This window comes from Euleptes europaea, chromosome 7 (assembly GCF_029931775.1).
Source record: "Euleptes europaea isolate rEulEur1 chromosome 7, rEulEur1.hap1, whole genome shotgun sequence".
Taxonomy (NCBI): Eukaryota; Metazoa; Chordata; class Lepidosauria; order Squamata; family Sphaerodactylidae; genus Euleptes; species Euleptes europaea.
In genome coordinates, this window is record NC_079318.1 from 57,261,174 (window position 1) to 57,277,853 (window position 16,680).

Consider the following 16,680-nt stretch of genomic DNA (forward strand, 5'->3'; position numbering starts at 1 on the left):
TGTAGATCAGCTTATTAGGTCTTCACACAAACTGAAACTCCTATTCCCCTCTAATATTCTTAGGGGAGCTCTTAGAGAGATTTTCTGCCTCTCTAAAGTGCCACCCCAAATTATGACTTACACATCTGAATCAACTATCAGAAATCAGACTATCCAGAAAGAGTTGCCTACCACTTCAAAACAATAATTTTCAGTAGTACATACCTTCAGCTATAAATCATTGAATGTCATGGTAACGGTTGATGAGATATTGGCAGGAATCATGTGTAAGAATGAGTTGAGGGAATCCTCAGGCTTGGACACTTGCTCCCCCTCATCCCTTTGTGTACAGCTTCTGTTTTGCTTGCAAACCATAGTTCATTGTTTCATCTAATTCACAAACAATGGCTTGTTCCCTACCCTCAAACCAGGACTGAATTTTAATTGGGAGTCCTGGACTGCAGGGGCAGAGAACAAACCATTGCTTATGATTTGGATGAAAGAACAAATTATGGTTGCCTCAGAAATACTTAATTTTCTAGCAGTGTGTGTGCATGGAGGAGGAGGTATGCAAGTCCAAGGGTTCCCCAAGCTTGTTCCCTTAAGGGCAAACTGTAGTTTGCTGTTTCACATGAACCATGCCATTCAGGAGTGAACATACATACCTGAATTAGTCCTTAATTGTCTTAGCTGTAAGAATCTTGAACAGTTCTAACGGGCAGGAAGCCTGGACTATATGGAATTTTTCGTTTCCCGGGTGAGTGGCTTTATTACTCTCATAATGAGGGAAAGCAAAAGCCATATCAACAGTCAGTCAGAGAAGAAGTTGTACATATATAAAGGCCTTTTACTACAATGGGAGATCGCCCTCTTTCAGTGTTGTTGGGTAAATAATGTCAAAGATCTGTGGGCTGTACTGTTGCTCAAAAGAAGGAGGCATGGTTGAGTTCACTTAATTTTTAGCAGCTGTCATTTAGGACTTACAGAAGAGTATCAGAGTAGGTGAAGGCTAGATATCAGTGTGTCCAGCTGCCTTCATCAGTGAAACTAGGTGAAGGTTGAAAAATCAGGCAGAAAGAGATCATGGTACTACTGAAAGAGTATTTGGCATCTTTGCTTTACCTTGGGGCATACAGAAACATTATCTTTTCTGTTGACTTAAATGTCTAAACTGTGAAATACAAACTAACAATGACAGATAGTAGAGGTTAAAATCATTCTCCAGATGAATATTCTTTCCATTCAGATTTAATGTTTTTTTAGCTGCTCATCTATAAGGTTTAGCAGTTTATCTTGTGTAAAACATATTCAAGGCCTTTTCAAAAAATTAGAAAATATGCTGTCATTTCTTTGTTTTTATAGGGCATTAGCTGTGGTTCTTGTTTTGGATCTTTCAACACCAAATGCACTCTGGCCAGCCATGGAAAGTCTTTTACCAGTCACCAGGAAGCATGTAGACAAAATTATAACAAAACTTGAAGAGACCAATCCTAAAGCAGCTAATGAAATTAAACAGAAAATATGGAACAGTTTGCCAAAGGATCACCCAGTAAGAACTGGTTTTTTTTTTCCAGATGTCAGAGATGGCTCATACACAGTTAAATGTAATCGTTGTGAAAATCATAAACAACTCCTTTAAATTTTTTATGCATGACTGAAAATCCATTTGATGTATAAGAACTTGTTCAGTGGAAAATTATAGCAATTTGAAAATTCGGCAGGAGTAGAAACAAGGAAAGATGGTTTCGTATATATTCTTGTTAGACATCTAATGTGATTGTTATGGCATGTTACAACAATCGAAGGAAACAGAGTTTTAGAGACGCTCTTTGATATTGATTTTATAATCTTTTGAAATGAAGGTGAACAGTAGAATGTACAGAAGTCATCTGGCGAAGCAACTTGAAGCTCCAGATTTTAAGGAAAGGGTGTAGTTATCACAGCCTTCAAAATGACTCTATACTTTGCATTTATTCAAGTGTCTATCACAAACTCAGTGCCTTTTGATAATGTGACAAGTAATTAAATTATAAAATTTCAGTGATGTTAAAATCAGCCCATGAAATGCAATTGTTAATGTGCTCTCTTAAAGCAAGTAGAATAGAGTGCACAAGAAGCAATTGTAAAAATGCCTGGCATCATGCATTCATCTTGTACAAATGTTGAGCATATGCAGTGTCTAAACAACTTATATATATATTCTATAGAGCACAGAGGATATGTAAAATAATAGTAAAGCAAATGTTAATATGAATGAAAATTAAAGATTTTAAAGGCACTGTACGGTTAGATCTGTATTCTCTATGACTTTCAATAGGCTGGTACATTGGGTTGGATCCTACCAGTTTTCCACTGGTGAAAGATGGAGGAACAGCCCCTTTTGATTATCAAAACAACTATTTCAAGGATCATGAGATCCATGTGGACAAAAGTGGATAAGTTAGTAGGATCCAGTCCATTGTATACTAGATGAACTCAGCATTTGACAGCCATATTTCTCTCCCTTCCTTGCTTGACTTATTATATTGGTGCTAACACACCTACAATGACACACACACACATACACATACATACACTGGGCCTGATGCTCTTCACATGCCCTGGTAGTACCTTCTCAGTTAGGCTTCTAGGGGAGGGGAGGTTAAGAGGGAAATGTTGCCCTGCACATTGTGACCCTAATCTGAGCTGTAGCTATGCTGTCTGCCTGAAAGCTAAGCATATTTAAGCTCAAACTGCAGAGACTCACTGCTTTGGATTGCATCTGAACGAAAGGAAAACTCGTTCTTAATATAGCTGTTGTCTCTGCCCAAGCCTTCTTGTTCCAGCCAAGGTATAATGTTGCTTATAGCACTTCTGAGGGGATGCAGATCACCAGAAATGCATATAGCCATCCGTTGACAACAGGAGATAATAGAAAAATGCAGAAATTACTATATTATTCACAAGGTGGGAACTATCACACCCAAAGATCATCAAGCATGCATCAGGTGCGGACTGGTCCATCTAGGTTTATTGACACTTTTTCCTTCCTATGACCTATCTCCTCTCCACCTACTCAAATTCTGATATGGCTTTGGAAACTTGTACGTAATATTTTGAAGCATTAGGCCTCCTCAGCAAGTTTGAATTGCCATTTATTTCACAGGATCGTGAGCTGATTGACCCTTTTCCAATCCCTCTGGTTATAATTGGAAGCAAATATGACCTATTTTATGTAAGTCTAATTTTGTTATGCTGGAGGGAGGGCGTCTTGTATTTTTGTGTGTGAGAGGTTTTGTTTTGTTACAGCTTTAAATGTTTTCGTTATGATTTATACTGGTTCTTAAGTGGTCCTTTATAGTATATTGAATAGTTAGACCAACAGCCCATTCCTGAGCTATGCGGGCAAAAGTTGTTTGGGGATGCGCAAGGCATCCATGCCATGTGCACCGGCGCACCGGCCACTTGTGCCACCACAACCTGCATGGATGCTGGCATTGGGGTGCAGATGCCGGTCTCTCTGCACTGCCGTGGCAGCTCAGCCATCAGACGCTGGTTCGGCTTCCCACCGGTGTCCTAACAGTGCACCTATGTGTGCCGTCGTCCAGGGGGGGTGTTCCCAGAGTGCTCAGGGAGTGGAGCTGCCTTTAGGTAGCTTTCTAACCCTTTCAGGCTGGTAACACCCCCTTTGCCCTTATTTGCACTTACGCCACCTTTTAAGGTGGTGTAGCCCCATGGAACGCAGTTCCACAGGGTTTGCAAGTAAGGGCAGCTTTTTGCCTTGGGGGGGGCGGCTGAATCCTCCTTTGGAGGCAGCGCAACTGCCCTGCCTCCAGCCACCAGTGCAGCCCCTCCTCTCAGGAATGGGCTGTAAGAGCGCAATCCTGAAGGTGGGGGCTGAATCGGCATAGGATCCAGCATGATCCCGTGCTGACATATGTGCCCATTGATCATAGGAAAGGGGCACTTACGCCAGTACAGGGGGCATTCACGCTGGCAACAGAATGCCACACCGCTGGGAGGGCAGCATCCTAACCCCTTTCACCCCAGGAAAGCCCCCTCGAGTCACAGCATTGCTAAGCCACCATTTCTGGTGGCGTAGCCTTTCTGTTTTCTATGGGGTAATTTCCCCCATTTTTCAATTTAAATTGTTTTTATTTCTCTGCAGCGGCCGGGAAGCCTCTGTGAAGATGCTGCAGTTGCGCTGCTCCCGGCCGCCACGCATCCACCCCCCCCTTCAGGAATGGTCTGCAAGCATATAGCAGTAAAGATTCTGACAAACTCCTTAAAGAGAATGAATTAATCGTAATAATTGCACATGCCTCCAACAACAATGTACTTCTTGTCAGTTAAGTATAGTTATGCTCCTGTCCCCAGAAATGAATCATACTTTCACCATCTAATACACAGTGGAAGGAGCTGTTTTTCTGGTTGGCCAAGAAAAACTCAACTTGCATGGATGTGCATTGAGTGCCCTTAATCCATAGGGCATGTTTGTATACCATGTGGTGTAGCAGCCTGGTCAGTGCCTACATTGGACACTGTGACGGCCAGGTGCTTTCTCTGCTCCCTCCCCCTCCCCGTCATACCTTCTAGTAGCAGTGACCAAGTTGATTTTAGTTATGACGTGAGTTGTGAGTGGTCACTGAGGCAGTGTTAACTGATAGCTGCTGGATTATGTACTGCTGTTACAGAGAAAGCCTGGGGAGGCAGAATAGGAATCAGGTAATTTCTATTCCTTTCCCCTTTCCTTGAGATAAAATGATTTCACTTGGAACTTCTCATCAACCCAAGCATCTTAGCATATGGAAATAGTATTGGCTTGTCTCTTGGGCTATTTCCCTCAATCCCCTCACAAATCATTAACCCACTATTTCTCTAAGGTAAGACATTGCCTCTTAGTTGGCCCCTGAGCCCTGTGTAGCTATACTGTACATGTCTGAGTTCTTTTCCTTCATTGAGTGAAGCCTAACTACCTAACTAATCTGGTAGTTTCCCCCTGTTCCTCTATTGCTGCCCCAAGCCCTACCTGAGGTAATGACAGACTTTCCCTCCCCTTAACTCTCCGCACACACACACACACACACACACACACACACACACACACACAAAAGGTTCCCCAACTTCTCATTGGCTGATTCTGTTTAGTATCTGCCTACTCCCCCTGTAGGCAGGGATTTGCTGGGATGCCTGGAGGGCATAACTAGAGTCCATCCATCACAGAGACCTCTTGGGAACCCTGTGTAAGCTGCCCTGAGCTCCATGATGGAAGAAAGTTGGGATATAAATGCCGTAAAATAAATAAAAGATCTTGCCCCATCTTCAATTAGTACCATCCATTTGTCTTCTCCGTTACTCCCTCAGTTGGTTCAATGCACATACAAGGATGTGCACATTTGCTTGATTAACAAAGGCTGAGAAAATAAAATATGTTAGGTCCCCCGTACTCATGAATTTTAGTTGTATCTGTCTGTTTCAGACATCTAGTTCATCCCACACAGACTCACTGATTCCTTTCTGAATCTGATTATAATGCATATCAGTGACATGATTAAAATACCAGTGAAATGGAATGAGCTTCCCTTTTGTTATTATACCAACAACAACTTCAGTTTTATCTTCTATGCAGTATTTTAACAGCAACAAGTAGGGTAGAATACATTCTGAGGAGGTTCTCATGATTGGCCCCCTAGGTGGCAGCAGAGTACATTCTTGCACAGTTAACTTCTGGTGATGTATAGTTCCTACTACTGATGCCGTCCTAAACAGAGTTGCGCTCTTCTACAGTCAGTGGTCTTAGATGAGTGTAGCTCTGTTTAGGATGGCACTGTAGATTTGTTTGTTTGCTTGGTTGCTTTATGAAGTAGCCAAAGGCTTGGATCCCACCTAGATTACCCTGGGTGAAAGGAATAGGGGTGACTTTCACCAATTCATCCCTCCCATAGCATCCCAAAACACACCCCAAAATGCTGGTCCTGGGGGATGGCGGGCCCCCACCAATAACTTAGAATGGGGTTGGAGGGGGGCATCCCTCCTTGAGCTTGCGGGAATTTAGGCAGGATCCAAGCCAAAGTTTTTGTTGCTTTTGGATGAAGTATAGATAACACTTTTACAAGGGAATCAGTAACATGACTGTAAAGCGGAAAGAATAGACACATGAATCACGGCCAAAATGTTCTCTCGTTGAGACAGACATAAGTGGTTGAAGTGGCCAAGGTTTAAAGGTATTTTGCAAAAGTTACTGGGCATAGGTATGACCATGCTTAGGCATTAATTAATGAAGGAAACATAAATTACTACCAAAAATATTTTTAAAGTAGGATAATAGTTTGAGGCAATATTTATTTGTAGAATCAGAAATTTGTATTGCAGATTTTGAAAACATCCAGTCTGCAACACCATTCCTAGATATGACAATGTCATTAAAGAAATATAGAAACCGTCACCAGTCTCATTTAGTTACAGTATATATTCATTTAGATAACAGTATAAAAACATGTTTGTTTGGAGAAGTTCTGCATAATAGTATATCTTATCAGAGTAATGCTTTTCCTTCCATGTAAGAGGGAGAGTGCCCTGAACTGGACAGCTCAAGCTAGCCCGATCTCGTCAGATCTTAGAAGCTAAGCAGGGTGGCCCTAGCTAGTATTTGGATGGGAAGCCTCAAAGGAATACCAGAGTTGTGATATGGAGGCAAGCGATGGCACACCACCTCTGAATGTCTCTTGCCTTGAAAACCCCACCAGGGTTTTTCACAGCAATAAGTCAGCTGTGACTTGACAGCATGTTCTACCACCAAGAGAGGGAAGAGGTTTCCCCCCCCCCCCCCATCACACTGGAGACTCCTACTTTGCCCTACATGCTTTTCTCAGGGATCTGCTCACCCCTTTGGGAGCAAAATTTTAGGGAGGAAGGCAAGCTGCAAGGTGGTAATCAGGAAGACCTCTTCCATGTGTTTTGCTGCTCATTTAACTTAGGATCATTATCCATGATTTTACAAATGCCTGTATGTGTGGAATGAGTATTTGGGCTAGTTTGAACTGGCATATGTAGTGGGTTACATATGTCTAACTTAGTGAATATGTAATATATCGTTAATATTTTTAAAAACTATAAAATTATTAGCTAATTTTTTTTCTTGCTCTCCATTCTTTTCTAGGAATTTGACTCTGAGGTGAAAAAGATAGTATATAAGACTCTTCGATTTGTGTCTCATTACTATGGAGCATCTTTAGTGGTATGCATGTTACTATACTTCATGAGCATAACTCAGCTAGGGGGAAAAACCCTCTGTGTGCATGCACTATTGAAAAGGCAACATCTATAAGGGAATATTAAGAAAGGGGTTAAAAATGAAACAGCAATAGCATAATACAGTAAAAGCTTTGTTATATGGCACTTGATTATCCAGAATGGGCAATTAGCTGGCATTATTTACACTATTTGTGTGCACCATGAATAACAGTGTGGATTGAGAAGCATAAGAGAACTAGTTAAAATCAAAATATATTTTATTTATCACATTTGTGTCCTATTCCTACCCTTCCCCCGAAAGTGGGGACTAGGTGGAACACTTTTTTGATCCGGCAGTGGTGTAGTGGTTAACAGTGGTGGTTTGGAGCAGTGGACTCTAATCTGGAGAACCAGGTTTGATTCCCCACTCCTCCACATGAGGGGTGGACACTAATCTGGTGAACTGGGTTTGTTTCCCCATTCCTACACATGAAGCCAGCTGGGTGACCTTGGGTTAGTCACAGCTCTCGTAGAGCTCTCTCAGCCCCACCTACCTCACAGAGTGTCTGTTGTGGGGAGGGGAAGGGAAGGTGATTGTAAGCCAGTTTGATTCTTCCTTTAGTGGTAGAGAAAGTCGGCATATAAAAACTAACTCTTCTTCTGCTGCTACTCTTCTTATGTTTTTTTTTTTTTTTGCATGCCTGCATCAATGAATGTTCCTTTTCAGTAAAGCAAATAATTAGGGTTTTCTTATATGCAACTGCACGTAACATAGTTTTTTCTTTTGCAACAAAGAAGTATCTGATCTCTTAACTTGGCAAGTAAACACCGACTGGTACTGTCCCACATAAAAGAAGGTACAGAAATTGATGGATATTGACTATAAAAATCCATCTTGCAAATGAAGAAGAAGAGTTTGTTTTTATATGCCTGTTTTCTCTACCTTTTAAGGAGAATCAAACTGGCTTTCAATCTCCTTTCCTTCCTCTTCCCACAACAGACAGCTTGTGAGGTAGGTGAGACTGAGAGAGCTCTAAGAGAACTGTGACTAGCCCAAGGTCACCCAGCAGGCTTCATGTGTAGGAGTGGGGAATCAAACCCTGTTCTCCAGATTACTCCACCACTCTTAACCACTATATCACATTGGCTCTCTAAATGACTTAGTTATACAGCAATATTTTACTGTTTGCTACAGAAGACCATAAAATAAGATTTATGTTTTATTCTTTTTTCAGTTCACTAGCAAATCAGAAGCTCTTCTGCTGAAAACACGTGCACTTATTAACCATTTAGCATTTGGCTTTGATAGAAGGTTTGTTTTAAAATACTCACTACTACGCAGTCATCTGAAGCCTCTCAGAGTCCTCTGTGACTGAATACTGTTGTTTTTCAAAATACGTGTGTATTATAGAATTGTTCTGCTTGGAACTCAGCTGCCTACATGAAGGGCTGTTGATGTTCTTCATTTTGGTAGACAGGGCTTTTAAAAAGTCTTGTTCTAGGGGTATCTCAGTTTGGCTCTAAGTAGGGTTGCCAGCTCCACGTTGGGAAATTCCTGGATATTGGGGGTGGAGCATGAAGAGGGCAGGGTTTGGGGAAGGGACGGACTTCAGTGGGGTATAATGCCATAGAATCCACCTTCCATAGAATCCAAAACGGCCATTTTCTCCAGGTGACCTGATCTCTGTCGCTTGGAGATCAGTTGCAACGCAAGCTACAAGAATTCCAGGGTTTATATCCTAGACAGGTAGTTCCAGTTGCAGAAAATGTAGTCTATTTTTTGTGGGAAAGACCAGTGACTTCATGGCAGAAAACACGCTTTACATGCATAAATCCCCATGTTCAATCCTACCATCTGCAGTTAAAGAATTGCAAGTAACAGGACTGGGAAGGGCCTCTTCTGATTCTGCGTAAGCGGAAAGAATCACCACAGCTAGAGCCTTGGGGCAAAACCCAGCAAAAATCTGTCTGAGCCCCACCTCTAGTTATTAAGCATTCAGTGTATGCTTAATCCATTGCTTTCAGTGGCCATGGCTGTACTTTAGCTGCTCTTGATTGATTTGGGTAGCTAGCTGATATTAACTTGCTGATGTTCTGTTCATATTCTTTTAAAGCAAATCCATGGCAGTGGATCAGAATAAACCACTCTTTATCCCAGCAGGACTGGACTCTTTTAGTCAAATAGGTTAGTAATTTTTCTAGTATTTTTCCCAGATTGCTTTTAGAAATGGGAGAGTACAGGACAAATGAACAAAGTGAACAGTGAATTCTTAATCCTCTTCAACAGGTATCCATGTGTGAAGAAATTGATCACAAAGTTTTGTCAGTTCAGCTGTTTTCATTTGTAATATCTACACTTACATGCATTAGTATAATACCTTTAGAGTTGTAAGTTAATTAGTGCTTATGCTGGAGAATTCATTTCTTTCATGTTAATGGTTCTGCATGCAGGGCATTTTATAGTTCTTTTTCTTGCCCTTGTTAAATTATTGAGAGCAGATTGAGCCACACGCTTTACTTTTCTTTGAAATGATTGAGTAAATATTATAATCTTATGATTGCTAGGGCCCCCTCCTGCCTCCGATAGTGATATTGGGAAGTTGCATGCACAGACACCTATGGATCTATGGAAAAAAGTATTTGAAAAGAAATTTCCACCTAAGGTAAGCATAATTTTTGTTACTTTGATTTGTTGATTCTGTGGGCTACAGTTATGTGCCCAGGGCTTGAGTCCTGTTTGCCTCAATGAGGCATTTAGCATGGTTCCAGAAATAAGCCCCGTTAATTTCAGTGGGATTTCCAGAATGTTTAGGCTCACAGCTGTGTAAACGCAGTCTTTTTCTACGCAGTACATTAGTGATTTGTCTGGTTCTACAAACTGAATTAAGTGTTCCTGCAGCTTCATATAAAAATCCTCTGCTTTTGTATGGTTCTGTAAGTAGTCTTTGCATACTTACCTTACTGTTCAGAAGATAGTGTATATATACTTATGGTAGACTTAGGCCTATCCTGCAATATGACTTGATTTTTTTTTCTAGGTAGACAAAGAACTAATTCACATAACCTTTTAGGTTAATTTTTGTCATAGTAAATCCAGCCCAGACTGAGAGACCCCTTTTGAACTAATAAGACTGGTTCATGCTAGCATTCCCATTCAGTTACCTTTAGGAACTTTCCAGTAGGCTTGCAACCTGATCAAGGAGGAGGAACCAGCTATGTGAATTGGGGGCTTAGCACCAAAAAAGACCTTTGTTGTGGCCTATAGAACAGTTCGTAAATTTAGCCCTTCTGTATAGTCATGCCTGGAATTCAAGCCCACCAACTGTCCCACATTGCCAAGTATGTAGCAACAGCTGTATGAAGTGACCTTTGTGACCAACACAGGTTGTTGCAAAAGCAGCTAAACTGCAGTGATGCTGTAAAACAGACCTGTTAGAGCAGCGGTTCTCAACCTGTGGGTCGCCACCCCTTTGGGGGTCGAATGACCCTTTCACAGGGGTCGCCTAAGACCGTCGGAAAACTCCCTCAAACCCCGCGCAGGGCTCTTCTCCCTCCCACCCACCCCTTCTCAGGCTCCCCAGACGAGGAAAGGGAGGAAGCCGCCTCAGTCAGCAACTCACTCTCTCACTCTTTCCCCCTCCCTCCCCACCAGGCCCGAAACCCACCTCGACATTGGCCACGCCTCGTTACGTGAGTCCAACGTTCCTTTCCCCCCCTTCCCTCCCTCATCTCCTCCCGCGCAGTTGGCGGGAGCTGCAGTGGGTTCTTCCTCACGCAGCGTGGGGGACGGGAGGCTGCTCTGCGCTGGGGACACTGGGGATGAGTTTCGCCCCCTGAGGTGGCTCAGACGGGCAAATTGGAGCCCTCCGGCGTTTCCTCCCCCTCCCCAGGGTCTCTTCTCTGAGGGGGAGCCGTTGCGGGCTCCGTGAGAGAGGCTTAGGTTGGGCTCAGCTTTTGTGCTTGGTTTCTGCCTTCTCTTCCCTGCCGCGGTTTCTTCATTGAAAACTGCCTTTGGGGGTGGGGGGCGATGGCAGCATTCACAAAAGGGGACGTTGCAACCCCTCAGGACATTCTGTTCAAAGTCTCGGTACTTCAGGAAGGAAGAGCAAAATATGGCTCAGTGGTAGAGCATCTGCTTGGCATGCAGAAGGTCCCAGGTTCAATCCCCGGCATCTTCAGTTAAAGCAGTGGTTCCCAAACCTTTTGCATCATGGAGCACTTTTCAGGAGAGAAATTAGTCATTAATTTTCACCTAGCAATTACAGTAGCATTTTCTTTCCAGTCTCTTCACGGAGCACTAGGAGATGTTTCGCAGAGCACCAAGTGCTCCATGGAGCACAGTTAGGAAACAGCTAAGTTAAAGGATCAGAATTTCGGTGACGTGAAAGGCCTTGACCTAAGACCCTGGAGAGCCGCTTCCAGTCTGAGTGGACAATACTGAGGATCTGATTCAGTAGAAGGCAGCTTTGTGCGTTTGCAAAACTTCCAAGGAGATAGATCGGGATGGGTCTTAGTCTGTCTGTAGCAGTAGAAAAGAGCAAGAATCTAGCACCTTAAAGACTAACAACATTTCTGGCAGGGTATATGGGCGTTCATGAGTCACAGCTCATCTTCTTCACGGCTCACTCCTTCCAAGGGTAGGGAGATTTTGATTGTGAACGAATTGGGGTTGGGTGTTTCTTTCCTACTGGTGTATTTTGTTTTTATTTACTGTATTGGCTTCTCCAATGATCCCAGGCGGAGCATATGGTTCCCCTGAATTGCTGAATGTTCATGAGCACAATTAGCTGCCTTACGCAAACCTAACGTAACATCTAAAATGTCTCCCTATGTGATGAAAATACATCCTGCATATCAGATATTTACATTACAATTCATAACAGTAGCAAAATTATAGGTATGAAGTAGCAACGAAAATAATTTTATGGTTGGGGGTCACCACAACATGAGGAACTGTATTAAAGGTTCGCGGCATTAGGAAGGTTGAGAACCACTGTGTTAGAGGAAAAATGAATGGAGGGATGGATATAAAGTGTTACTGTTAACACAGATGAGTGATTCACTGAAAGACAGTTTCCAAAAATGAAATTATGAACCTGCACATAAATCACAATTTTATTTTATTTTTGTTTGTTTGCTTATTTTGAATATTCACATACTGTATTTGCATATAGCTCAAAGCAACAAAAATGCAAAATGTCACAATTTGATATTTAACCTTTTTGGATATTAGAATATTGGTGTTTCCAAAGAAGTCAGGGACCCGGCTCAGGATCCACAATATGCTGAATACGAAGTTGATGCAATGCGAGCTCAGAAAAACCAAGTATGTCACTTTGCTGCAGCTGCTTATATTGCTGTAATAAAACCAAGAAACTTTAATGGCATATCTCAGCAACTCTAGACCTGTTGAAGTTCCATATCTTTGAGCCATTCTAGGTAGAAATCCCCCATCAGCCATAAAATTTTCTCAGTGGCCTTGGAGAAATAATAATCTCTCAGTCTAACCTGATGTGAGATAAGAAGGGCAAAGCCCTTTGTACATTGAAAAAATTGAATTGATATAGGATAATGTGGAGAAACAGTATACTTCAGGAGGGTCGAACTCATTTGTTATGAGGGCCAGATATGACATAAATGTCACTTGGTTGGGCTGGGCCATGCCTCACCAGCCCAGATCGGGAATGGCGGGGGGGTTGCCTCGGCCTAAATCTAGGGTGGGGGGTGAGACCACAGCAGGCTCCCCAGCCCTCATCGGGACAGGAGAGATAGCTGATGAGACTGCAGCAGCCTGCCCAGTCCAGATTGGGACTGGAGGGTGGCTTCCTCGGCTGGCGACCCTGTAGCAGGCTTGCCAGCTCATATCAACAGTGTGGGGTGTGTGACTGTCATGGCTGGCTCATGGGCCAGATAAGAGCTCTCAAGGAGCCATATCTGGCCCCCAGGCCTTATGTTTGACACCCCGGTATACTTCTTTGTGTTCCATAACCCATGCTGTGGTGAGTCCCTGCCAAGAAAAGAACAGAAGACACACATGCACTATTCCTTTAATTTAGGAACAACTTGTGGCACAACTTGTGGCACTTCCCTTTTGGAGACCACAGAGAATAAATTATAAATTTTGCCTTTAAAAATATTTGTAGGTCAGGAACATTTTCCAAGCTCTTGGTCTGTGTTTCTATTTTCCTGCTTAAAAAATAATAATGATAAATAATGGAATTTAAAATAAAATGGCATCTTTTATTGTAAAATGAATTATTGTTAATTATTTAATTTGTTACTTCATTTACTTCACAAAGCAGTTTTTTAAAATGGACATTACCCCTTTTGGTAAAGCAATATTCTACTTTATAGTAAACTGCGTCTTAAAATAGTTTAAACCTGTAGACATGAACATCCTTTTAATGAGCAGTTTTTCCTTAATCAAAAAAGTGATGTTGCATAATGGAAGAATGCAGCTACTAATCTAAAGTAACCTTGTATTTTCTGTAGAAGTTTCATAATTCACACTGTAAACTTAGGGTTTACTTCAGTTTAGCTGGAATGCAGTTCATTGACCATGCCTTGAAAACCGAGCCAAATGATAAACAGACTGATGTTGTAAATTTATACTGTTTATTTATGGTCCTAAATTAAGCTGCAGTTTAATATATATACTCCAGACCACTTCCACTAGACAGCAAAGGAAATGACAGGTTTATTCCAGGTCGTTAATCTAGAGTTACCTCCCCAAAGTATTACCATTTTTTAAGTTACACGGCAAAATTTATCTGAATATAAATTATTTTTGTAGACTATACATTTACATGTGGGATATAATTAATGTCTTGCATAAGCCTCATACATTTTGGAGCATTTATTTCAATGTGTTACCTAAGTAGAATTTTCAGTTTAATTGCCCGCTGAATATGTTTTTCATTACAGATGCACTTGTAGCCAATTCTTGAAGGGGTGTATGGATACACAGCGGTCAAAAGCAGCACAGCCGCGGCACCTCCACAGAGGCTTCCTGGCCACTGCTGAGAAAATGAAGCAATTTAAAATGTGAAATGGGGAAAATGCCCCCATAGAAAACAGCGAGGTTACACCACCTTTTTTGCAGCGCTGCAACTCAAGGGGGCGTTCCCACTTTTTTGCAATGCTGCAGCTCGAAGTGGCATTCCCAGGGCAAAAGGGGTTAGGATGCTGCCTAAAGGCAGCTCTGCCCCCTGGAACACCCCCCCTACGCCGGTGCGGGCTCCCATTTCTGGCATTTTGCTCCCGGCGTGGCTGCGCCAGTAGCGGAACCCCACACAGTGGCATGGCTTACCGGCCCCAGCATTAATGTCCCCCGTGCCAGCGTAGGCACCCCTTATCCCAGGATGAATGGCTCTTATGCCAATTCACCCTCCCCCCACTTCAGGATTGCGCTCTAAGCCTATGCTTATTGAGTGCACTTTATTAACCAAAATCAACTGCTGTGAAAAGCTGCTTAAAAATTAATATTTTCGCCATGTGTTTCCTAATTCCCCCCACCCCGCATGTCTTCTTTTATAAAGATTTTTATCCTTATTTATGCCATTGGAAATTGGTATCGCTTTTGTTGCTTGCATTATTACAGGGGAAAAACCCCTTTGAAATAGACAAGTTTCTATCATAAGGAAATTATTTCCAGCTATTTGTCTAAAATTTCCACCTTGAAGATCAGTTATTATTATAAGATTATTGTACAATTTGAACTGGCTCTTATGAAAACATTTTGGGAGGTTTTTTTGTATTTTATTTGATCTTAAAAGCTGTAAGATAACCCTGTATACATCTGTAAGAAAACAATTCCCCGGCTATATTCAGTTTTTAAATGCATTAGAATTTTCAATAATTATATGAAAATTGAGAGTGAAGCATCTCCTATCATAGGTATTAAATGCTTCAGAAGCCTAATCTCCCCCCCACCTTTACAGCCCTTTGTTCCATATCTTCTTTCAAAAGATAAAGCATTTATAGAGAGAGGAGCATTTATGTTAAAATGTAGCATCAAACATAATGCATTGTGTTTCTTTTTCTCAGAAGTATTCAAGCATGGGAGCTTTTTATTCCAGTTGAAAAGTATACTTTTGTGCATTTTTTCCTGAACATTTCATGTTGCTTTTTGGACTCAGAAGGACTAGCTATAGTGTTTAATTTGCTTCTCATTCTTTTCATAATAAAACTGCTGACATTTAAGGCCAAGCATCTGTAAACAGTAACGAGACTCTCCATTTCTAGACAAGTGTGACGGATAAGGGGTGAATCTGCAGCAAGAGCTGACAGACCAAGAGTGGGCGGAGCCAGAGAGCTGACACTCTGAGCTCTGAGAGACAGAAAGCATTTGAAGCTTGGGACCCAGCCTGGATAGGAGGCTGTGATAGATTGGGAGCTTGGTAGCGAGACCTAGCGGAAGCCAGACTGTACTCTGCGAACCTGAGGGGTTCTGTTAAAGCCAAATATTGAAACACACAACCTGTGGTAGTGACAGGAGTGAGAATTAGGTTAGAGAAGACCTATTCTCAGGTCACAAAGGGGAATTAGTCTCTGAGGTAGAGCTATTCCGGTAGCAGGGAGGTGTGGAGGATTACAGCCACCGAGGTGGGGTAATCAGAGAGAAAACTGGAAGAGGGATTTTGGATATTTCCCCAAACTTTTGTGAGTTCTCTGAGGAGAGAGAGGAACTCAAACTTCCTTCGCTCCCGTGAGCTAGGCTGGGGACAGAGTCTGAGAGTCTGAATCTGAGTAACAGTTCTGAGAGACAGAACTAAGCATGCAACTAAGAACTGAAGGAACTTGAGTGAAGAAAATAACTCTCTGAAGTAATCTTACGTAGATAAACCTGACTTTGAGTTATCCCTCCAATTTCTGCCTTTTCCTTGAAAATCAATCAAAATTATGCTGGTAGATATCTATTTTGCTATCCTTTACAAAAGTTGAAGATAGTTTTGCTCATCAATGTTATTCCTCCCAATGGCTCAGTTGGCTTTTTTCGACACGTCACAATTCAATAATTTTCCAAAATTAAGAAAGGATTAAGTATCTGATGTTGCAAAAGCATCAGATTTTCTTTGTGTTTGGGGTAGTCCCTTTCTGCTGTGAATATATGTAGCATAATTCAGCAAGATATTCAGGTAGTCATGAAAACAGGGTCCCATGGATGCATTATTGCTCTGGGGTTAATTTTGCACCCAGACAGGATTGAAGGGCTCTGTGTGAGGAAAAGGATTGTTTCATCTACATTCTGAATTATCAGGTTTGCAGTTTACAGGTAGTCATAGGCTTTGCACTCTGCTTGGACAAGCAAGTATCAAAGGTTGACCAGGTGGCCTTTTATCATCTAAAAAGAATGACAGCGAAACTCACCTTTTCTGGAAGTGAGATTGGTGCCATCCATCCAAATATTCCAAAGGGATCTAAGAATATTTTTCTTTTGAAGGCATTTGAAATTGGATTAGAAGGTGATGCTTGTCGTGTATTTTTATC

General features: G+C 41.9%; 1 protein-coding gene across 2 annotated transcripts in view; it reads left to right on the forward strand.

The window, feature by feature from the left end:
* The window catches only part of DYNC2LI1 (dynein cytoplasmic 2 light intermediate chain 1), a 30,346-nt gene that overhangs the window by 12,493 nt on the left and 1,173 nt on the right, over positions 1–16,680 (forward strand). For both annotated transcript variants that reach the window (XM_056852631.1, XM_056852632.1), the window contains 7 exons: positions 1,342–1,528; positions 3,125–3,193; positions 7,118–7,195; positions 8,427–8,503; positions 9,306–9,376; positions 9,757–9,854; positions 12,425–12,517. In XM_056852631.1, coding sequence (XP_056708609.1) covers positions 1,342–1,528; positions 3,125–3,193; positions 7,118–7,195; positions 8,427–8,503; positions 9,306–9,376; positions 9,757–9,854; positions 12,425–12,517 — 673 coding nt within the window. The remainder of the gene's footprint in view (positions 1–1,341; positions 1,529–3,124; positions 3,194–7,117; positions 7,196–8,426; positions 8,504–9,305; positions 9,377–9,756; positions 9,855–12,424; positions 12,518–16,680) is intronic.